General features: G+C 35.7%; 1 protein-coding gene across 2 annotated transcripts in view; it reads right to left on the bottom strand.

Annotated features, from left to right (window-relative positions):
- The window catches only part of usp40 (ubiquitin specific peptidase 40), a 217,116-nt gene that overhangs the window by 112,686 nt on the left and 79,604 nt on the right, over window positions 1–24,826 (bottom strand). Inside the window, exons 4-7 of one of the 2 annotated variants that reach the window (XM_069934087.1) lie at window positions 23,505–23,618; window positions 22,397–22,561; window positions 17,657–17,803; window positions 14,772–14,915 (exon numbers count right to left, since the gene is read on the bottom strand). In XM_069934087.1, the coding sequence (XP_069790188.1) occupies window positions 14,772–14,915; window positions 17,657–17,803; window positions 22,397–22,561; window positions 23,505–23,618 (570 nt within the window). The remainder of the gene's footprint in view (window positions 1–14,771; window positions 14,916–17,656; window positions 17,804–22,396; window positions 22,562–23,504; window positions 23,619–24,826) is intronic. The other variant, XM_069934088.1, reaches the window with a different exon arrangement.

Raw genomic sequence — 24,826 nt, 5'->3', positions numbered from 1 at the left:
TGGGTGCAGCAGGAGAGCCATTGCACTGTTCTATTGTTTGACTGGTGATCTAATAAAGAACATTGGTGATTGTGATCCGAACCTTGGAGTTTGCTTTCTGCTGCATCCGATGAATCCTTTAATACAATCCACCGACTGAGTCATGCTGCTGTCTCTCTCCCCGTTCCCCGCTGTAACAGTGCCAGAGGAACGGCTCCATTCTCGATTCCCCTGCGCTAGTGCAGCGGGAGAATTATGGGTAGCAACAACAGCCACCGAAAGTACCGCGACGCTGGACGGACGTCAGTATAGGCAATTTGGAGGTGCTTATGAAGTAGCGGAATGCAACGGGATACACAGGAGTTGAGCTAGGGTCACGTCATGTTTGGTGCCAAACTCCATCTTTGATGACCAGATGTCATCTACCAAAAAAAGTGCCTGTTTTTGGAGGTTGCGGTTTTCAGAATTCCAGATAAAAGGTTAGGCACCTATATTACCTGACAATACTGGAATGTTTTAACTTTACCTGCAAACCAACCTTTTGCAATTTGTGCACAAGCACGCCCAAATCCTTCTGCATGGCAAATGCTTGTCAGTTAAGTAATAATCTGATCTTCCATTTTTGCTCCCAAAGTGGATAACCTCACATTTACCAACATTTTTTAAATTATTTTTTATTTTTCATACTGTGAACCATATCAACCAAAATATATACAAACGTTTCTCATTAAATATACACATTGTCATTTTCCCCCTTTTTTCCCCCCTACCCTCCCTCCCCCTTCCCACCCCCCTCCAAAACCAATAAATATTCAACATATACAATACAATAAAAACATTAAACAATGTCATCACACAATGAAAAATAAACAAGAAAAATGTTATCTACTTTTACACAATGCACACTGGATCAAGTCATTTTGTCTTCTTATCATTTTAGGGGGTGGAGGTCCGAGGCAAGCCCTCTCTGTTATGTTCCATGTATGGTTCCCAAATTTGTTCAAATAATGTGACCTTATTTTTTAAATTATATGTTATTTTTTCCAATGGAATATTTATTCATTTCCATGTACCACTGCTGTATTCTCATGCTCTCTTCCATTTTCCAAGTTGACATTATACATTTTTTTGCTACTGCTAAGGCTATCATAATAAATCTTTTTTGCGCTTTATCCAATTTGAGGGCTAATTCCTTACTTCTTGTATTACTTAGAAGAAAGATCTCTGGATTTTTTGGTATGTCATTTTTTGTGATTTTATTTAATATCTGATTTAGATCTTCCCAAAACATTTTCACTTTCTCACATGCCCAAATTGCATGTACTGTTGTTCCCATTTCCTTCTTACAGCGAAAACATCTATCTGATAATGTTGGATCCCATTTTTTTTAACTTTTGGAGTCTGATATATAACCTGTGTAACCAATTACACTGTATCATGCGTAACCTTGTGTTTATTATATTCTTCATAGTTCCAGAACATAACTTTTCCCATGTTTCATTTTTTATCTTTATGTTTAAATCCTTTTCCCTCTTTTGTTTGGGTTTATAGCTTATTTAATCATTTTCCTTCTCTTGCAGCTTAATGTTCGTTATAAATATTTTAATTATCATTGTGTCTGTAATCAAATATTCAAAGCTGCTTCCTTCTGGTAATCTCAGTCTGTTTCCCAATTTATCCTTTAAATAAGCTTTCAGTTGATGATATGCAAACATTATACCATGAGTTATTCCATATTTGTACTTCAACTGTTCAAATGTTAATAAATTATTTCCCAAAAAACAATTTTCTATTCTTTTGATTCCTTTTCTCTCTCATTCTCTAAAGGAAATGTTATCTATTGTAAAAGGGATTAGCTGATTTTGCGTCAATAGTAATTTTGGTATTTGGTCATTCATTTTTTTCCTTTCTAAGTGGATCTTCTTCCATATTTTAAGTAAATTATGCAGTACTGGTGAGCTTTTATATTGCACCAGCTTTTTATCCCACATAGAATATATGTTCCGGTACCTTCTCCCCTATTTTATCTAGTTCTATCTTAGTCCAGTCTGGATTTTCCCTTGTCTGGTAAAAATCTGATAAATACCTTAATTGTGCTGCTCTATAATAATTTTTAAAGTTTGGTAACTGCAAACCACCTTGGTTATACCTCTCTGTTAATTTATCTAACGTTATCCTTGGTTTCTCCCCTTTCCACAAGAATTTCCTTAAAGAATTTCTCTGTTAAGGGAATTGGCAATGATTGAAATAAGTATTGTATCCTTGAGAAGACAATCATTTTAATGCAATTTACCCTCCCTATCAACGTTAGTGGTAATTCTTTCCAATGTTCTAAGTCTTCCTGCAATTTCTTTATTAATGGCTGAAAATTTAGTTTGTACAGGTGGCTTAAGTTATTATCTAACCTAATACCTAGGTATCGGATTGCTTGTGTTTGCCATCTAAATGGTGATTCTTTTTAAAATTCTGTATAATCCGCGTTACTCATTGGCATCACTTCACTTTTATTTGCTTTGATCTTGTACCCCGATATTTCTCCATACTCCTTCAATTTCTTATGTAATTCTTTTATTGATATTTCTGGTTCTGTTAAGTATACTATGATGTCATCTGCAAATAAACTGATTTTATACTTCTTTTTATCCCTTTTATTTTATTTTCTATTCTTATCAGTTCTGCCAATGGTTCTATTGCTAAAGCGAACAATGGGGGGGGGGGGGGGGCGGGGGGAATAATGGACATTCCTGTCTAGTTGACCTACTTAATTTAAATTGGTTCGATACATATCCATTTACTGTTACCTTCGCCAATGGTCCAGTATATAATGCTTTAATCGAATTAATATATTTTTCTGGTAGATTGAACCTCTGTAATACTTCGAATAAATAATTCCATTCTACTCTGTCAAAGGCTTTTTCTGCGTCTAAAGCAACAGCCACTGTTGGCTTCTTATTTCCTTGAAATGCATGAATTAGATTAATAAGTTTACAGACATTATCCGCTGTTCGTCTTTTATTAATAAATCCAGTTTGATCTAGTTTTACTATTTTTGGTACACAATCGGCAAATCTGTATGCTAATAATTTTGCTATTATCTTATAATCTGAATTAAGTAGAGATATTCCTCTATATGATGCTGGTGTTAGTGGATCCTTCCCCATCTTTGTTATTACTGTAATTATTGTTGTCTTACATGAATCTGGCAAGTTTTGTGTTTCTTCTATCTGGTTCATTACTTCCAGGAGAGGAGGAATTAATAACTCTTTAAATGTTTTATAGAATTCTATTGGGAATCCATCCTCTCCAGGCGTTTTATTGTTCGGCAACTTTTTAAATGTATCCTGTACTTCCTCTATTTCAAATGGTTTTATCAGTTTGTTTTGTTCCTCTTCTTGCAATTTCGGCAGTTCAATTTTAGCTAAAAACTCTTCTATTTTATCATCTTTTCCCTCGTTCTCAGTTTGGTATAATTGTTCATAAAATTCCTTAAAGTTCTCATTAATCACTATTGGGTTATATGTAATTGGTTTGTCCTTTTTCCTTGATGCCAATACAGTTCTTTTAGCTTGTTCTGTTTTAAGTTGCCAGGCTAATATTTTATGTGTTTTTTCTCCCAGTTCGTAATACTTTTGCTTTGTTTTCATTATGTTCTTCTCCACCTTGTACGTTTGTAATGTTTCGTATTTAATTTTTTTGCTGCCAATTCTCTCCTTTTCATTATATCATTCCTTTTTACTAGTTCCTTTTCTGTACTTACTATTTCCCTTTCCAACTTTTCTATTTCCTGATTGTAGTTACATAATTTATTACCTGCCCTCTAATGAAGGCTTTCATTGCATCCCATAATATAAATTTTTCTTTCACTGATTTCGTATTTATTTCAAAATATGTTTTAATTTGGTGTTCAATAAACTCTCTAAATTCCTGCCTTTTAAATAGCATGGAATTTAACCTCCATCTATATGTTCTTGGTGGGATGTCCTCCAGTTTTATTGCTAATAACAGGGGTGAATGATCAGATAGCAATCTAGCTTTATATTCAGTTTTCCTAATTCCCCCTTGAATATGGGCCGACAACAAAAACTTATCAATCCTTAAGTATGTTTTACGCCTACTTGAATAATTTGAGAATTCCTTCTCTTTTGGGTATTGCCTCCTCCATATATCCTTAAGTTTCATTTCCTGCATTGATTTATCCATTCATTTGGCCACTTTATTGTTTTTACTTGTCTTTTGACCAGTTTTATCCAACATTGGATCCAAATTAAGGTTAAAAATCCCCTCCTATCAATATATTACCTTGTGTATCTACAATCTTCAAAAAAATATCTTGCATAAAATTTTGATCCTCCTCATTAGGTGCTTTTTTATTGAGCAAATTCAAAAATCTGAATATATCTGACACTTTATTATTACATATCTCCCTGGTGGATCTATTATTTCCTCCTCCATTTTGATTGGTACATTTTTATTAATTAATATAGCTAATCCCTCTAGCTTTTGAATTATATGATGCTGCCGCTATGTGTCCTACCCAGTCACTCTTTAATTTGTTATGTTCCACTTCAGTTTTTTTTTTGACTATTTCAAATTTTATTAAAATTTAAAAGTACAAAGGAATCCTCAAGCTAATTTGACAATGGCTTCCAATTGTATGACCTCATGGATCAAGTAACCTAGAAAGGAAGGAGAAAATATCATATCCAGCAAAGAAAATTTGACCTTGTTTTACTCAGAGAAATTTTTTTTTTTAATTAAATTTTTTATTTTTCACACCATAAATCACATTAGCCATGATATACACTATTTCTTTTTCACACATATACAGTGACTTTTTCTCCCCCCCCACTCCTCCCAAGCCACCCCCCCCACCCCCCCTCTCTCATCCATTTTAGGTATACAATCTAGGTTGCATTAAGCCAGTCAGACAATGTTGTCATTCAACAAAAATACACCAGAAATTCTACTGAGTCCATTCTTTTCTTTCCTCCTCCTTCCATCAACTTCGGTAATGTTTGTCCCCCGTAGGTTTTCGCTATTGTATTTAATGTAAGGCTCCTATACTTGTTCGAATATTTCAATATTATTTCTTAACCTATATGTTATTTTTTTCTAATGGAATACATTTATTCATTTAAATTTAGTAGTTTCTTCCTTTTAATTTGGTTATGTATTCCATTAATATTTAAAGTCATATAGTTCAGCGTAGCCCTTTTATATTTTGTTTATCTTCTCTTTCCGTTTTTCCATCATTACCTTTCCTCCTTTTCCATTTCTGTTTTCTTATTTTCAACTCTTTATAAGACAACATTCCTACAACATCCAACATTTTCCTTATTCTCCTATTTCTATCTTATTTATCCCCAATCTCCCCTTCCCCTCCTGAGTTGTCCTTTATCCCTTGTCGGACAACCACATCTCCCCTCTCCACTTGGATTTGCGAATCCACTCGCAAGCGTCAACTGATTTTGCAGTGACCGCTATTTCCCCCCACCCCGCCCCCCAGAAAAGATTTCACTTTTCATATGTCACAAAGGTCACTCTTTTAATTCCCTCCTTATTCTCTCTATCCCATTACCTTCCCTTATTAATTCTTGTCTATACTATCTATATTTTCCTCTAAGTACAGATACATTCACGTATGCACATTGTCTCTATTCACTCTTATACCTCTTTACCCGCATACATATCAATCGTGATCATTTTTACTCTCATTACCCGTCTTCATCCCTCAGTCTATTTTTGTCTTTACCCACATACATATCAATCGTGATCATTTTAACTCTCATTACCCGTCTTTGTCCCTCAGTCTATTTTTGTAATTGTTCTGCAAATTTTCGTGCTTCTTCTGGATCCGAGAATAGTCTGTTTTGTTGTCCTGGAATAAATATTTTCAATACCGCTGGATGCTTTAGTATAAATTTATACCCTTTCTTCCATAAAATCGCCTTTGCTGTATTGAACTCTTTTCTCTTCTTTAGGAGTTCAAAACTTATATCTGGATAAATGAAGATTTTTTGCCCTTTATACTCCAGTGGTTTGTTGCCCTCTCTTACTTTTTCCATTGTCTTCTCCAGTACCTTTTCTCTTGTAGTATATCTTAGGAATTTTACTACAATAGATCTTGGTTTTTGTTGTGGTTGTGGTTTAGAGGCCAATACTCTATGTGCCCTTTCTATTTCCATTTCTTGCTGTAGTTCTGGACATCCTAGGGTCTTAGGGATCCACTCTTTTATAAACTCCCTCACATTCTTGCCTTCTTCATCTTCCTTAAGGCCCACTATCTTTATGTTATTTCTTCTGTTATGGTTTTCCATTGTATCTATTTTTTGAGCTAGTAATTCTTGTGTCTCTTTAGTTTTTTTATTAGATTCCTCCAATTTCTTTTTTAAGTCTTCTACCTCCATTTCTGCTGCTACTGCCCGCTCTTCCATCTTGTCCATTTTCTTTCCCATTTCTGTTAAGGTCATCTCTATTTTATTTATTTTCTCTTCTGTGTTGTTTATTCTTTTTCTTAAATCCTTAAATTCCTGTGTTTGCCATTCTTTAAATGACTCCATGTATCCTTTAATAAGAGAAAGTATATCCTTTATCTTGCCTTTCTTTTCTTCTTCTATTTCTCTGTACTCTTCCTCTTCCTCTTCTTCTTCCTCTGGGTTGGCCATCTGTTGTTTCTTTGGTGCCCTTTCCTCCTCTTCTTTCTTGTTTCTATTGTCTTCTGTGGTCTCTTCTTGCTGCAGGTGTTCTGCAGCTGTCGTTGCCGGCTGTGGAGATCGACTCCCCAGCTGGTCCCCCCTCCCGTCGGTGTGTTTTTTTTCATTCGCATCGCGCATGCGCGATTCCTCGCGCATGCGTGGTTGCGCACTTTTACTCGGCTCTGCGAGCCATTTTTGTAGTCCATTATTTACCGACCTGAGGGAGCGGGTTTCTCTCTCCGCAGCGGGCCTCTTCGGACAGGTAAGGCCTTCACCTTTTTCCTCCTTTGTCTTCTCTTCCTCTCTTCTTACCGTTGCTTTCGATTTTTCTTTTTTTGTCGCCATCTTCTTTCCACCTTTATACTCACTTTTCTGTAACTTTTATTTCTGTGCCTTTATGTTTTCCTTTGTTTTTCCCGACTTTTCTGGAGAGGGCTGGAGTTCACCGTCCGGCCACTACTCCATCACGTGACTCCTCCCCCTTTTTGAACTCAATGTATGACAACACATTTAAAATATAAAATACTCCAACATCTCCCACATCCAATATTCCCTTAACCCCAAATATTCCACCCTCCCCTCTCTGAGTTGCCCCTTATCCCTTGCCGGGCAACCACAACTCCCCTTTCCATTTGGATTGTGAACCTGCTCACAAGTGTCAACTGATTACGCAGTGATGGTTATTATCTCCCCCTCCCAACCCCCCCCGAAAACACTTTATTTTTTTACACATATAACAAAGTTTTCTATTTTCTCCCCCCTTACTTCCTTCCTTCCCTTCTTTAGTTCTTTACATATACATTGTTTTTACATCTTTATATATATTTTATCGCCGTTCTTCATACTTATTACATCTCTTCATCTCTCCTTCTGTCCTGCAAGCGTTCTGCAAATTCTTGTGCTTCCTCCGGGGATTAATATTTTAAGCACAGCTGGATGTCTTAACATAAATTTATAACCTTTTTTCCATAGGATCGATTTTGCTGTATTAAACTCTTTCCTCTTCTTTAAGAGTTCAAAACTTATATCTGGGTAAAAAAATATTTTTTGACCGTTGCATTCCAATGGTTTATTGTCCTCTCTTATTTTTATTCCTTGCCCGCTCCAGTTTATTTTCTCTTGTTGTATATCTCAAAAATTTTACTAAAATGGATCTTGGTTTTTGATGTGTCTGTAGTTTCGGAGCTAGTGTTCTGTGTGGCCTTTCTATTTCCATTCTTTCCTGCATTTCTGTCATTCCCAGGACCTTCAGGATCTATTCTTTTATAAATTCCTTCATATCTGTGCCTTCTTCATCTTCCTTTAGGCCCACTATTTTTATGTGGTTTCGCCTACTATAATTTTCCAACATATCAATTTTCTGAGTTAACAAATCTTGTGTCTCTTTAATTTTTTTAAATCACTTTCTTCCAATTTTCCTCTTAAGTTGTTTACTTCCATTTCTACAGCCATTTCTCGTTCTTCCACATTTTCTATTCTTTTCCCTATTTCTGTCATGACCAGCTCTAATCTTTGTATTTTATCTTCTGTTCTTTTCATTTTTCTTTTAATTGCACTAAATTCTAATGACAACCATTCTTCTAATGCTCTCATTTGTTCTTCAAAAAAAAGTTTTATCTATATTCTGTCCATCTGTTTTACCTTCTATTTCTCTGTGCAGATCTTGGTCTTCTTCTTCCTCTTCTTCTGTGTCTGTACCTATGTTTGTATCTTCTTCTTTGTATCTGTGTCTCTTCTGATTTTTCTGATGAGTAGCTTGTCTCACTTTGTCGGGCCTCTTCTTGCTTGGTCTCTTACTGTTGGTCCTCTTCTTCTGAGGTGCTCATCTGTCGAGCCTCCTGCTGCTGTTCCTGTTTCCTTTCACCCTGTCGACTTTCTTTCTCACCTGGTACTTCACTCCCTCTCCTGCCACTTTCCTCATCTTCCAGCTGAGAGCCCTGGTGTCGGGCATTGTTGCCTGCTCCTCGGCTGAGCCCCCCTCCCATTGGTGTTTTCCTTTACCTTAGAGTGTGCACTTTTGTTGGGCTCAGAGAGCCATTTTTGCAGTCCACCAATTGGGGGGGTCGCGACTCTGCAGGGGCGTCACCAACCTCAGAGATCGGGCGCTCTTCCCTGTTCCTTCGTGCAGGTATGGCCTTCTTTCTTTTCTAGTGTCTTTTCATTTTTTCCTTCTTAGGTGCCATTTTCTTTCTCTTCTCTACAACTTTATCTTTTATTTCTTATATTTTGTATTTATTGAACTTTGTCTTTTCTTAACTTTTTTTCTTCTTTTCTGAAGAGGGCTGGTTTTACTCTACCGGCCACTACTCCATCACATGACTCCTCCACATTTACCAACATTTCAATCCATCTGTCAGACCATTGCCCACTCACTTCATTTATCTATATCTCTCTGCAGACTCTCTATATCCTCTGCACATTTTATTTTTCCACTCAATTTAGTGTCAACAGAAACCTTAGATACACTACACTCTGTCCCTTCTTCCACATCATTAAAGTATATCATGAAGAGTTGTGGGTCCAGAAGCACCCTCTCACACTGAATGCAACAAGAACGCCTGTATCTCAATTCTCGGCTTTTTATTGGTCAACCAATCCTCTATCCATGCTAATACACCACCCCCAATTCCATGCATCCCTATCTATGTCATTTATGTGGTACCTTATTGAACACCTTCTGGAAATCCAAGTAAACAACGTCTACCTGCTCCCTTCTATCTACCACACTCATTATATCCTTAAAGAACTCCAGTAAGTTCATCAAACTGGACCTGCCTTTGTTGAATCCCATGCTCGTCTGCCTGATAGATCCATTTTCTTCCAGTTGCCTTTCTGTTTCTTCTCTAATGATAGTTTCAAGCAGTGTGGAGGATCAGAGGGATTTTGGAGGCCAAATCCATAGATTCCGCAAGGTTGCCACACAAATTGAAAGGGTGGTTAAAAAGACATATGGTGTGCTGGCTTCATTAGTCAGGGGATTGAGTTCAAAAACAACACAGCAATATAGCAGCTCTATAAAACTCTGGTTAGACTACCCTTAGAGAATTGTGTTCAATTCTGGTATCTCATTACAGGAAGGATGTGGAAGCTTTAGAGAAGGTCAGAGGAGATTTACCTGAATAGTACCTGGATTGAAGAACATGTCGTGAGGAAAGGTTGAGCAAGGTAGGGCTTTTCTCTTTGGAGTGATGGAAGATGAGATAGATGACTTAAGAGATGTACAAGATTATAGGGGGCAAGGATAAAATGGACTACCCATGATAGCAATGGCTAATGTCAGAGGACAATTGTTTAAGGTGAGTGAAAGAAAGTTTAAGGGAGTTATTAGAGGTGGTGGGAATTTAGTAAACACTGCCAGAGGTTGTGGTTGAGGCTAATACAACAGGCATTTAAAACACTCTTAGATAAGCCCATGATGCAAGGAAAACAGGGAGATATGGACTGTGAGGGAGGGATGGGCCAAATGATCATGATTAGGTTTATATGCTTCAGCAAAACATTATGAGCTGAAGGGCCTTTACTGTGTTGTACTGTTCTTTGTGCAGAGGGATCTGGGGGTTCAGGATCATAGCTCCTTGAAAGAGGCCACACAAGTGTTAAAGAAGGCAAATGAGATGCTTGCCTTAATTGAGCTGAACATCAAATACAAGAGTTAATATAAGCCTCTTATTATACCACATTTGGAATATTGTGTACAACTCTGGTCACCCCATTACAGGACACATATGCCGGCTTTGGAAAGGCTACATAAGAGATCCACCAGGATCTGGATACCATCTGGATTAGATGGTATAATCTATGGGGAGAGATTGGACAAACTTTGATTGTTTCCTCTGGAGCATAAGAGACTGACGGAGACCCAATCATTTTATAAAATTATGTGGCATGGATAGGATAAACTGAGTATTTTTCCTAGGTAAGAATGTCACATGCTAAAGGAAATGTGCTTCAGGTCAGAGAGAGAAAAGTTTAAAAGATGTGTGGGGCAAGTTATTTCTTAAAAAAAAAACAGAGTTTAGGTACCTGGAATGGACTGCCAGGGGTAATGGTAGCAGCAGGTACACAAGCAGAGCTTAAGAGGCTTCTAGATCAACACGAGAATATGCAGGGATCAGAGGGATATGTATTATGTTCAAGCAGCAGAGTTTTATTTAATTTGGGCATCATGCCTGGCACATATATCGTGGGAAGAAGGACCTGTTCCTGCGCTGCATTGTTCTGTTCCATGTGTCGGCCTTTTCCTCTTGATCTTTCTGGACACTGACACAGTTGATTACAGAATCTCAACCTCCAATGTCATCGACATGGGTAGGAATTTTAAAATTCTATTCTTACCAATCCGACTGAAACCAGAGAATCTTTTCCTACTCCCACAATACAGTCTCTGTGAATAGAAACCCTAATCTGTATCTTTGTTCTCATCTCTGCTAACAAAGGCAACAAGAGCAAGAAATAAATTCTCCAAGATAGATATAAGTAATGGTATAGGAACAACCCATTCTTTTCAAACAATATGTTGTTCATTCTCTGGATCACAACTCCAAAATTGCAAAAAGCTGCTGAAATACACAGTTCCCTAATGAATAATATACAATGAAATAACTTTGAGCTAAGGAAATCCAATGATATGTTACTGAAGGAAGTCGCAGATTTGGAGTGAGGAGCAGAAGGAATAATTTAAGAATTATTGGCTTAAAGGAGGGAACCGAATCAGGCTAGCTTTCCCAATTCTTCACTGAGTTTCTCCACGAGGTTTTTGGGTCAGATACATTGTGAACTCTCCCTGAAGTCGACAGTGCACACCGTTCATTTACTCCTAAACATGTTTATGGTATGAAATCTCAATCCATCGACCTGTTTACATTGTTTCCAGATGGAAGACGAGCTTCTATGAAAGTCTCATTTCATAGGGACCCTACAGTATCGTGATCAATCTATCAGGAATGTCGATGATTACCGCCCGAAGTTATAAAAAAGCGATCTACAAAGATGTTAAGTCCCAACTTTACACCTCAAGCTTCAAGCCATCATTGCGTTTTCCAGCTAAGCTGAGAATTACTTTATCAGGTAACAACAAGAAATGGCTGAGATCGCCCAGTGCTGCGATTAAATTTTTTTAAAGATAACTCTTTAGTTCCTGGTGTTCAGTAAAAGCTCTTTTATAACTCTCTTTCTACTGTTTTTTGTGGATATGAATATTGAGATCTTTCTTACTGTTTTAAGAAGCAGTGCAGTGAGATGATGAATAATCAAGGTTTTTATAACATTTATAAAGGCTTTTTTAGTATATCACTGTCTGAAATATTTAATTCTGTTATAAAAGAGGAAGGATTTTTCCATGTCTTTACATTTCTAACTTTCTAATAGAGTTACAGATTTGTGGGAATCTTAATCTTAATTTGTTTTTTTAATTTTGATATACAAAATAATTTTGCAGTAGTGGGACCTTTTGTTACCTTTTAGTTACAGATCTGGGATTTCTGCCAGCAGCGGGTTTTGGGGTTTTAATCATTTGTTTACCTCCTGCTGCCTCGAGCAGTCAGAATTTTTTTTGGGGGTGGGGGGAGGATTTTTAGTTTAGTATGGTCTTTTAAGAGGTTATGTTGGGCTTTTTTTTGTTACTGGTCAAGCCATTACTTTTAATAATTATGTCTTAATGATCTTTAATTTATTGGATGGACACAGGTATTAAGGTCTTATCTTGGAATATTTTGGAGTTAAACCATCTGGTTAAATATTATAAATTTTTTCACATCTTTGAAGTTTCACCCCGAGATTGTCTTCTTGCAAGAAACTCATTTTTGCATACCTGATACCTCACATCTTTCAAAATTTTTAAAGGGATAGCAATTTCATTCTGCATTCTTGGCTAAGTCCACAAATTCTGATTGATCAATTAGTGACTTTTATTAAGCATGAGGTTATCGCTAACACTAATGGCCATTTTTAAATTTTGTCCAATAAATTTTATAACAAATCTTGTTTTTGTAAACATCTATGGATCTAATATTGATAACCCTCATTTTTTTAAAGCTTTTTTTCATTTCTATCCGACTTAAATGTGTATTGTTTGATAATAACCAGCGACATGAATTGTTGGCTCGACCGATCCTTGACTGTTCTTCTCGAATTACTAACCGAAACAAGTCTGCTATACTCATTAATTCCTTTATGTTAAAATCTGGTGTTACAGATGTATGGAGATTTCTCCATCCTGCTGACAAGGTATTTTCTTTTTTCTCTAATGTCCTCCATACCTACTCACATATTGATTACTTTCTTATAGACCAACAGTTGATTTCTTCTGTTGATTCCTGAATACGTATAATAATTTATGATCATGCTCCTGTGATTTTGTCTATTAATGTACTGGATTTACCTGAAGTCACCAAGCAATGGCGATTTAACACTATATTCCTATTAGACCCCGATTTTTTGAAATTTATGAAAGATTAAATAGCTTTTTTTCCCCAGTAAAAATTCTACTCCAGATGTATCCTGTTTAGTAGTTTGGGATGTCTTTAAAGCCCTCATTAGAGATCAAATAATTTATTTTATGGCCGACATTAAAAAGAAACCTAATTTTGAGAAAAATGACATGGCTAATCAAATTAAACATATTGATCAACAATATGCCTTAACTCTGAAACCCAAGCTTTTTAAATAAAGGGTCTAAATTAAAACTAGACATGATTTACTTCTTACCTACTCTATACAGACTCAACTCTTAAAAAGCGAATCTAAATTCTTTGTTCATGGAGATAAGGCAGAGAAACTATTAGCTAGCCAAATTAAAAGTTATACAGCTAAATGACTTATTACAGGGATCCGTAAGTCTGACAGTAAGATTATAAATGAGCATGCTAAAATAAATGAGACTTTTTCCAACTTTTCTTTTAACTTATACAGTTCTAATTCGGTTAATGATCGAACTTCTATGATGCAATTCTTGGATAGATTGAATATTCCCACTATCTCTTCAGAGAACAAACTAACAGCCATCTCTCTCCATGTCCAACTAAAAGACCTGTGCGCACCTTAACTAAGAAATCAGCTCTTTGAGACCAGATTCTATGGACTGTTCTTTCGACTGAGGGACTTGTGGTTTTGTTTTGGGAGGAGTTTTATTTTAGGGCATTTAGGGCATTTCCCCCCCCCCCCCCCCCCATACACATTATGAATATCTGTGGCTAGTATATAGTTGCTGTAAAGGCTTATGTTTGGGCATTAGTAAAGTTTATTGAGTTAATTCTATTATTGACCATTATTAATAAATTTTGAGTTAAACTTAACCCATCTGTTTCTTCATCTCTCAATTGCTGCTGGTGAGACACAACAGTAATCTTAACTAATTTTTGATTTTTGACCTCATTGTTTATTTTTCTTTTCATTATTAGATAGTGGACTATGTATTTTGCCCACAGCCTCTGTAGGTAGGGGGGATCAAATTTGTACAACAGCTAGTTTCTTTTTTTTTTTGCATGCATTTTTTTCCAAATTACTGTTATTAGTATCATATAAATTTGATTATTATATTTATTTACCTATGTAACATTTGCTAAATTAAATTAATAAAAATATTGAAAAAAGAAAGGACACATAGCTAAAGTCATCTCCATTGCATAGGGCTAAAAATAAAATGCAGTACAAAAAAAATCAATATCCAGTGTGAATTTAACAAAGATACTCAACAAATAATTCAATCATATTAAAATTGCAAGGAGGACAAATCATGAGATGCTGATAATCCTACCATGAGTCAACTATCACTATTCATATGAGCATTTTAGCTATCAAAAGGTATTGTAACACCTCCCTTTGCCCCATAACACACACACACACACCAGCTGCAATGATTATTTCTCACTGCAATCAAACTTGGAAAAACAATGGAGAATTTCCACAGATGCTCATTGCTACATGAAAGGAATTTAGATTTGATTCACTAAATTCCTCTCCCTAATTTGTATGCTTTTACACCAAATCACCTAAAAAATTAGGATAGAATTGAATTAAATCATCCATGGAGCAAAAAAAATATTCTGTGGTTTCACAAGATGAAGAATTTAGAAAAGTGAAGCCAAACTTCTGACTTGCCTGCTCGCAGAATGGCCCCATATCAAGTCTGACTGGAAAGATGTAGCCTCCTGTCTCCTTGTACCGCTCGCACTTGGCAAAATCAAAGTTGAAGCGTAGTAGTGAGATGGTCAGGAAAGTGGGAAGGTGCCGTATTTTTGCTGACTGCAGAATCAAGAGCTTGGGTCAGATTATGCAGTTAAACTTAAGACTATCAAATCACAGTTTTATTCAGAATTATATCTCATTCTTAACTGAAGCAAAAGTAGAAACATCAAAGCATTTCTATTAAGAATAAGTATTTTGTGAACCTTTAGGGAAAAAAGGGGGAGGGGCTATACTATTACATTTGGATTCACACATTCCAGGTTTCTGAACTTGTTTTTCCACAACGTATCTATAAAGATATGTGCTTTCCCTATTTTACTTCCATTTTTTTATTATCACCTTTATGATAAATTTTAGTATAATACTTATTTGAAAGTTCATAATTTTCTTTTGAAATTGATGGATGGCTCAAATATTCTTTTGTTTAAAAACACAAGAGTCTTGCAGATTTGGTCTGTCATAGATTCTTTAAAATTTAATTGCAATCTCCAAAGTGTGCCAAATAGCAATAAGGTGGAGAAATTCAGCAGGTCGCACAGCATTCATCGGAAGCAATGGGTAATAAATGTTTTGGGGTTGGGTCCTTCTTTAAGATAAGACATTAAATTATGCTCAATATCAGTTTCGGAACAAAGGCTTTTTTTTTCATTAGTCACTTCTCTTCTTTTTTTTCCTGTTTCCTACTTTTCTTTTAAGGATCGGCAAGGTGTGTGATTTTGTATTTTTATAAACAATAGTGTAGAATTTAATAATTGTGATAATGTGTTGATTCTTCCTTCTTTGTATATCAACATGTAGTTTGGTTTTGGTATCTTATTGTTTATATCTGTGATGTTTCTTTGATTTTGTTTGTTTTGCAACTTCATGTTGATTGAAAATCCTTAATAAAAAAATTCCTCAATCTTTCAAATATGTATCTATCTTTCTTATGACTGGCCTCCATCACCTTCATGAGCAGAGAATTCAAGAGATTTAATTCTCTCTGGGGGGAAAAAAATGTTCATGGTTATTTTTAAGTAAACATTCTCTTGTTTAAGATTCTCTCACTAGTGGAAACATTTCACCATCTTCCCTGCCAAGCTGTTAAATGGGGCAAAATGTACCTACAGAACTTTAACATGTTAGTTGAAGAAATCAGATACAGAAACAGAGAGTGGACTGAAAAGTAACCAGAGCAGAGATGCTGATTTCAGATAACCCTTGAGCTTTCAGACAACGGTGCGGTCAAGGACTTTAATTATAGAAAGTTTTAATGCTCAATGGGAAACAGAGGGAGGAAAAAACAGTTCAGACTCAAAATAAATTTAAAATGAACATAGAAACAGGAGTGGGTTATAAAGACCAATGTTATTTACAATTTAAAATCACCACTGAAGAGAAAGCAAGAAAAATATTTATGGAGTTGGCATATGAGTGCCAGAGTAAAGGACCTGTGCATATCTACTCCTTACCCTTTGATTTAAATGTGAATTTATTTCAACTATGAGGACTAATTTTAATCAATTTGAAAAGATGTGTTTTAAAGCCAACAAGAGACAGCTCCTTTTGAAAAAAGCTGCGCAGAGCAATACAATGACTTATGTGGAATAGATTCTCTTTCCAGGTTTTGTTGTCACCTGTCAGATCTAAGGAATCTTGGAAATCAACAACCAAAGGCCTAACTCTTTAAATTAAATTAAAGCATTTAAATGGGTAACCAATGTGCAAGTTCAAAAAAAAATTCAGTAATCAAAAGGATTCATCTCTCTAGTTTTACTTCAGTAATGATAATATCGTCCTTATTGACATGATTTGTGATGGCAATTTACATGAGAAGCATGGTTTAAGTTAAGCAAATTGAAGAAGAGAGACCTTAGATGAAATGGGTGTTCTTCCTTGATTAAGAAGTGCAACTATTAAAACTGATCCTTAAAAGAAAAGTAGAAAACAGGAATAAAAGAAAAGAGAAAGAAAGATCCTTGTTCTCCAAAGGAAAGGGAAAAGAGGTAATTTGTCACATATGATGTGAAAAAATCAGCTGTTTTCCAAAAACATTAATTACATACAGATGAAACATTATGTGATTCATCCAGAGCTTGCTTCCTCCTTTAAGGGAGCAATGTCTTGACATAGACATTGCTAGGGATACTGGAGATAGTGATATTGGAGACCAGAGGAGGGAATCATCAAAGATTAATCCCCGTACATCTGAAATACAGGTTCCATATTCTTAAAAATATGTTAACAATTTCTGAGCCAAAAAATTAGCACACTTTCTTGATATAGAAGAGTAACTATTCAAATTATTACCTTTAATTCAATGAGCCACAAATACCATGACAGTAATTTCTATCACAAATTTCATATGGTAATCTCTAATTGCATGGCAATCAAAAAATTATGCATAATGTTGATCCAGCAGTAAATTCCCCATTTGGATGACTGTTCTCCACGTTTTACTCAGATTATGAAAGATTCCCTTTGTACAAGTAAAATAATTCATTTTATAATCATAATTCTTTGATAAAAAGATTTTAAGAAAGTACATCTTGGTAGATTGCTAAAGAAACGTATTTGAGCTGATGACAGTGTTAAGAATAATTTTTCATAGGTAAATCATCTGTTTACACAAATGTTAGGTCATTTACATTAGCGTGTGCAGTCCTTTCTCAAGATAAAACTTTCAATACTCTGCTGCTGGATGGAATGCAAGTTTCCTGAAAAAGAGCACGAGGATGGCAATAAGAAGATTTCTCTACGAGAGAGAGTATAGACTTAAATGGTCAATTCTACAGCACAATCATTCTGTACAAGCTTACCTTAGTTGCTTTAACTAATTTTTCACATCTTCCACACTGATAGAGATTATCATTATCAAAATGTTCTTCTTCAACATAGAGGGCACATAGGGCTTCTTCCAGTCCACTGACATCCTTCACAGCCACAGTCAAGTCCAAAAAGTCCTCCTACATATTGACCCAATGATTTTTATTACAAAGGCAGAGTTAATAAAGAGAATATTCCAAAAGAGATAACAATTAAAGAGAAAACTCCTTAAAAAAGTTAAAGAAGAAAGAACATTGAAGAAATGCAGCATACCAATAGGAACAGAAGCATGATCCAAAAATGAGAGCAAGCTCAGTTAATAAGGCTATGGTTGTTCTGACACACACAAAGGTGCAGATATCCTGCAAAGTTAATAAACATTCCTCCGAGGAGAAATTCTCTTTAAGGATTGAAAGACATTTCTGCAATCATAGAAGTTAGGCAACATCTTTCCTTTTAAGAGCAGGAAGATATTAAATGGCTCTTCCTCTAGGTCTGAAATATACTACAAACTTATGAATAAAACTTCTAGTTTGACAGTTGCTGTGATTTTGCTTTCCAATATAACAATGAAATTTACTACTCAAGACTTCTCCATGGATCGTTATTTTGTCATGGTGGAGAAGCTTGTGTGGTCTTGTAATGATGCTGTCTGGACCTATGGTAAGGTCACCCATGACAGTAAGGTCAAGGGTGAGGTCCCTAACAAAGAACAATCCAACCAAGTCCTCAACAGTGAAACAGGTGGACAAAGTTACTCTGAACTCAACAGCTGTGGAGGCAGATGAAGGCTACAACAAATCCATCAGCTCCAATTGTCGAGGTTTTCACGCCATTGGAATTAATTGGTTGATTTGTGAAATAGTATGCACTTCTTGGAGAGCAACATCAAGTACACTTTAATCAAATACATCCACAGGCATCTTTGCTCTGTGGATCAACAGAACGAAGGCCATCATTCTCGACTACGAAGGATAGCTATGACGACGACTACTCACGAAACAATGCTGTTCTGAATTTTCAGTCACATTAACACAGGCTAATTATCGTAAAGCTGCAGATCAAGATCAAAATGCATCCCATTGTTATGCATAAATTCTTTTTTCAGATTTGAACAAGCAAAAACATTGAAGCATTGTTTAAAAGTTGCACTTTTCGTAGTCATGTTCTAATCATAGTTTAACACGTGCACAAAACCAATAGCAGATTGTACAGAATATTCTCCCGATTTCTTAAAAACTGAGAAAATCTGGATGAACATTATGGATTTACAAGATTCTTGCATCTACAGTACCTTCCATAATGTTTGGAACAAAGATACACTTCCCCTGTGCTCCACAGTTTTACATTTGTAATCAAATAATTCATATGTAATTAAAGTGCACAGCATGGTTGGTGTAGTGGTTAACACAATGCCTTCACAGCGATCAGGACCTGACTGAGATGCAAATCCTGTGCTGTCTTTAAGGAGTTTATACGTTCTCCCCGTTTCTGTGTAGGTTTTCTCTGGGGGCTCCGGTTTCCTCCCACCATTCAAAACATACTGGGATGTAGGTTAATGGGGTGTAAACAGGGTGGCATGGACTTGTTGGCTGCATGCCTAAAAAAATCTTAAATTAAAAATTCCAGATTTTATTCAAGGTTATTTGTATACATTTTGATCTGCAAAATAGAAATTACAGCACCTTTTATACATAGTTCCCTCATTTCAGAGCACCACAATTTATAATTTGGCTTCACAGGTGTTTTGAGTATTCAGGTATGTTTAATTGCTTCATTGGTGTAGGTATAAGAGAGCTAGGCTTACTTTTAAGCTTTTGATCACCTTTGGTCTGTAGTTGCCAAACAAGGACCCGAGTTGTGCCAATGAAAGTCATAGAATCCATCATGAGGCTGAAAAACAGTAAGAGACATCGCCCAAACCTTAAGATTACCAAAATCAACAGTTTGGAACATCATTAAGAAAGAGTGCACTTGCAAGCTCAGTCATTGTAAAGGGACTGATATTCCAAGGAAGACTCCACTGCTGATGACAGAAGAATTCTCATCGTAATGAAGACTAGTCTCCAAATGTATGACCGATCAATCCGAAACACTCTTCAGGAGCCAGGTGTGGATGTGTCAATGATTACTGACTGCAGAAGACCTCATAACAAAAATACAGAGGCATGATGCAAAACATGGCAAAGGTGGATCTTGGGTAGTTCCTTTACATCTCTATACTTTGCTCTTGCCATCACTCTAATACAGATCAATATTTCATCTCACCTGTCCACAAATCATTTTTCCAGAATTCTGAAGGCTCTTTTAAATATTCCTTGGCAAACTGTAATCTGGCCATCCTTTCTGTGGCTAACTAGTGGTTTGCATCTTGCAGTGTAGCCTCTGTATTTCTGTTCATGAGGTCTTCTGCGGACAGTGGTCATTGACGTATCCACACCTGCCTCCTAAAGAGTGTTTCTGATCTGTCTGATATTTGTGTGGGGATTTTTCTTTATCATGACGAGAATTCTTCTGTCGTCAGCAGTGGAGTCTTCCTCGGAATATCAGTCCCTTTGCAATTACTGAGCTCACCAGTACACTCTTTCTTCTTAATGATATTCCAAGCCATTGATTTTGGTAATCCTAAGGTTTGGGTGATGTCTCATTGATTTATTCTTATTCTTCAATCTCATTATGGGTTCTTTGACTTTCATTGGGCACAACTCTGATCCTCATGTTGAAAAATGGCAATTACAGACTCCAAAGGTGATCAAAAGCTTAGAAGCAAGCCTAGTTCTCTCATGTCTGATTCAATGAAGCAATCAAACATTCATGAGTACTCACAATTACCTGTAAAGTCAATGTCCTAAACATTATGGTGCCCTGAAATGCGGGGACTGTGTATAAAAACTGCTGTAATTTCTACATGGTCAAACCAAAATGTAATTCAATCATCTTAAATAAAATCAGGAATGTGCACTTTAATTACATTTGAATTGTTTGATTACAAATTTAAAACTGTGGAGTACAGGGGCAAATAAAGGAAAGAAAATAGCTTTGTCCCAAACATTTTGGAGGGCACTGTATATCTTTCACTAGACGAACTGCCAAGAGTACTGTTAATGCTATTCAAGATACTTGCCATTCTGTGACAGGAGTTAACATTTCTGAGAAAGAATGCAATTTTACTGTGAGCTACTGAAACAAATGTAAATATAATAAACAATCTAGAGGATACAAAAAGACTGGTGAAATTGATATACATAGGAGATGAATGCAGGGCTTTGCAAACTGACAAACATCAAGAAATACAAATTTAAATGAGCAAATTAAAGAGCACCTGATCCATTTGGGATTGTTTATTATTTGAGAACAGAATAAAACAAGCAAAAGCGGTTATGTTCTGTAAAATCACTGGTGGGCCTTATCTTTAATTATGGGCCAATATTTGATGGTGATTTCTGTGCAAACACAATCAAACATGAGAATCCAGATTGTAATGAACAATTCAGAACATTCATTATGTGATGGTCTTCTCGACAGTGACATTCTGAGATTCTCCAACACTTACAGTCAGGGAAAGAAATATTTGACATAGTGAAGGATCTGCAACCCGACTGATTTCAGTTAAGATTAAATTTAAATTTAGACATACAGCATGGTAACAGGCCATTTTGGCCCATGAGCCGGTGCCACCCAATTACTTCTAACTGACTTACATTCCCTTGTTTTTGGAAACCAGAGCACCCAGAGGAAATCGACGCAGTTATGGGATTTTAACCCAATCCTGATCGCTGGGGCTGTAACAGCATTGCACTAACCGCGACACAAACGTGATTGTTGGGAGTCTTGGTAAGAAAACAAAAGAAAGAACTTAATTTAATTTGATATTTTTCAGGGATTGGATTAGCATTATGGAACATAATGCTTTCAGTTTTAATCATTTTTATACCTTTGAGTGTCAAATAACCTTAGAGACTTCTAAAGAATACTCATATCTTGACAATCTACGAAGGAAGTGGCTGTCAAAACCTTCACAGGTGTATCAGGAGTGGTTTCAGCATACTACTGAAGACCCTGCCATAATTTAGGATGCCTTCTGTATCTGAAGTAGATGGGCTTACAGTAGCCAGTGACTGAGGACATTTGGCAGATGCCACTAAATCTGACTCATTATGTTAAATTCAGGGCACTGTGCTTTAAGAAGACCATCAAGGACTGACGGAGCATGCAAAAGAGACAAAATAAAATTATACCAAGATCAGGGTCTTCAGTTAGACAGCATGGAGAACCTCACATTTCTCAAGTTAAATGATTTGAAATAAATAAATAAACCCATGAACATCTTTGATAGAATAATCAAAGTGAAATTTATTCCAGTTGAAGATAATTACATGCCCATGGGAAAGAGCCTAGCAGGGAAGCAAGTAGCTGAATCAATCTATCATCCAGCTGACAGGATGTGATGGGCCAATTAGTCCCCTTCCCCACTATACCATTCTGTAATTTTCATGGGATTTTTTCTTCCTGTATCTCCCACTTCCCAGATTTAAAAAACACCACTGTCTTTCAAATTTTAGTTTTATTCAGTTGAGGTTCAATCTCTCTCTTTGCTTTTTGTTATGGAAGGCTCCAGATAGGGTTTGCTTTTTTAAATACAGAGATATCGAATCTCACAATTGATATGGCTCTATAGAGGTCGATCGCCATAGTTGGTACTAACATTAGTTACAAATAATTTCACTTCTCACCTGTCTTTCACTAATGTTGCCACATTCCTTACAGAAAATCTTGTTAACAACTATTCCATGGTACAGTCTATTAATGAGGTCATGACCAGAAGTTCCGACTAAAGAGCTTTCCAGTGCACTAAACAGAATTCGATTTAATTCTTGAACATCATGCTGTCTTGTTTCCTGTAAAATAATTTAAACATTCAATTGCAAATTCATCAGCCCTCCAGAAGTTACTCAATAAGTGCAGGACATCAGTGATACATACTTCATTGCCCCATTCATGAGACTGAAGTTCACAAATCCTTTTGTAGTATCACTCTTTTATTCCCTATATCATTTATTTGAATTCTTCGATACATCCTCCCACCCTTTCACTCCACCAACTCAGCCCAGCTTTCTTGAACTCTCTTTGAAATTTCCTGATTTGCCAAGCTTCTTTAACTTTCATTGACACAACTTTGGTCCCTATTTTGAAAATTGGCAACTACAGATTCCAAAGATGATCAAAAGCTTAGAACCAAGACTAGCTCTCTTATACCTGCACCAATGAGCACTCACAAACACCTGTGATTCCAAATGTCCCAAACGTTATGGTGCCCTGAGGGGACTATGTAAAAAAAGTGCTGTAATTTCTACATGGCCATACCAAACTGTACACAATACCCTTGAATAAAATCTGGAATGTGCACTTTAATCACGTGAATCGTTTGATTACAAATTTAAAACTGTGTAGCACGGAAGCAAATAAAGGCAAAATGTGTCTTAATCCCAAACATTATGGAGGGCACTGTCACTTATCCAATCTGTCCTTATAACTGCAGCCTTCCAATCAGTCAACAGGCAATCACCCAGTTTCTAATTTTTGAAATGCTTTGAAGTAATATACTATGTTAAATTCAAAAATTATATCTTTAATGTTCATTTGCCTGCTTTGCTTCGATGATCAAAAATAGCTTTTTTGGGGAAGAGTCCCAATATTTTCCACTACTTTGTGTGAGAGGAGGGAGGGAACTGTTAATTTCCACTTCAGCAGCTGAAGTTGACGTTGCTTTTCCAAACTCTCTCTCTCTCTCTCTCTACACACACATACATAAATATATATATATAAAGAATATCAATTTACCTCATTACTTGTCCAGCCAAAGCTATCAGTTAGATCAGATGTGGATGCCGCCAACTGGTCTGCAAGCAATAATTGGGCAAAGAGTCTTTGTAGCTCCAATGGGATGACCCGTACCTAAGATAGTAAAACACTAACTTTATACATTATATTTTACTATTTCCTGAAAACCTAAATAATTTTTCAACTGGGACCCAATGTAAAATAAAAAAAACCTGATAATACTTAACTTCCACTGACACTTCAGTATCACTATAAAGTATATTGAACTTTACAATTTTTATAATTGTATGTGAACAGTTGAAAAATGAAAGATGCAAAATACCATAAATTTTCAGCATACAATGATATCTAGAACTTGTGTTCAAAAACAGCACAAAGTAGTTCATTGGTTCATTGTTCCTCAAGTATCCTCTGCTTTTGAGATCTTGGTTCATAAATCACTACTTTTTTTTAAACTTTATTTATTAATTCAAACAACAAATAATATATGACATATATAGCAATTAAACATGAACATGAACATTTTTTATATATATAAAAAAGAAAAAAAAAAGAAAAGAGAGAAACACCCCCCCAGCTAAGGAGAGCCATAAAAAAGAAAGAAAAAGGATATTAAAAAAGTTAAATGTACATATTAAAATCTAATCAATGTAAATTGTAATGTAAATATTCTGAATATAACAGCCACTTAATAAAAAAATTATAATTATCATGCGAAACATATGTAATTTTTTCCATTATTAAACAATATTTGATCTCATTATGCCATCTATTAATATCAATCATATTTGTATCTTTCCACGTACTAGCAATACATTTTTTCACTACGGATAAAGCTAAATATACAAAAGCAAGCTGGAACTTATTTAATCCCAAGCCTTTCAGAGGTTACAGACTACCCAATAAAAATACTGTTGGATCTAAAACTATTTTAATCTTATACAGGTATTCTAAAAACAATTTAATTTTCTTCCGAAAAGATTGTATATGTATACATAACCAAACAACATGAAAAAAAGTTCCAACTGTATCACCACATCTAAAACACAAATCTGATTCATTAAAACCATATTTTTTTAAATTTTTCAGGTGTCAGATATAATTGATGTAAAAAACTGTAATTAATCATTGCATAACATACATTTATCAATCTAGTTACACTATCATAACAGATATATAACCAATCCTCTTCAGAAAAAATAAAACCAATATCCACTTCCCATTTAATTTTAGATGTATCCCAACCCTTTTTATCCATACCATCCAGTAATATTTGATACATAAATGAAATATAACCCTTCTCTGGTACCTTCATAAGAAAA

This window comes from Narcine bancroftii, chromosome 4, assembly GCF_036971445.1.
Source record: "Narcine bancroftii isolate sNarBan1 chromosome 4, sNarBan1.hap1, whole genome shotgun sequence".
Lineage (NCBI taxonomy): Eukaryota > Metazoa > Chordata > Chondrichthyes > Torpediniformes > Narcinidae > Narcine > Narcine bancroftii.
This window is presented reverse-complemented; position numbering and strand designations above follow the sequence as displayed.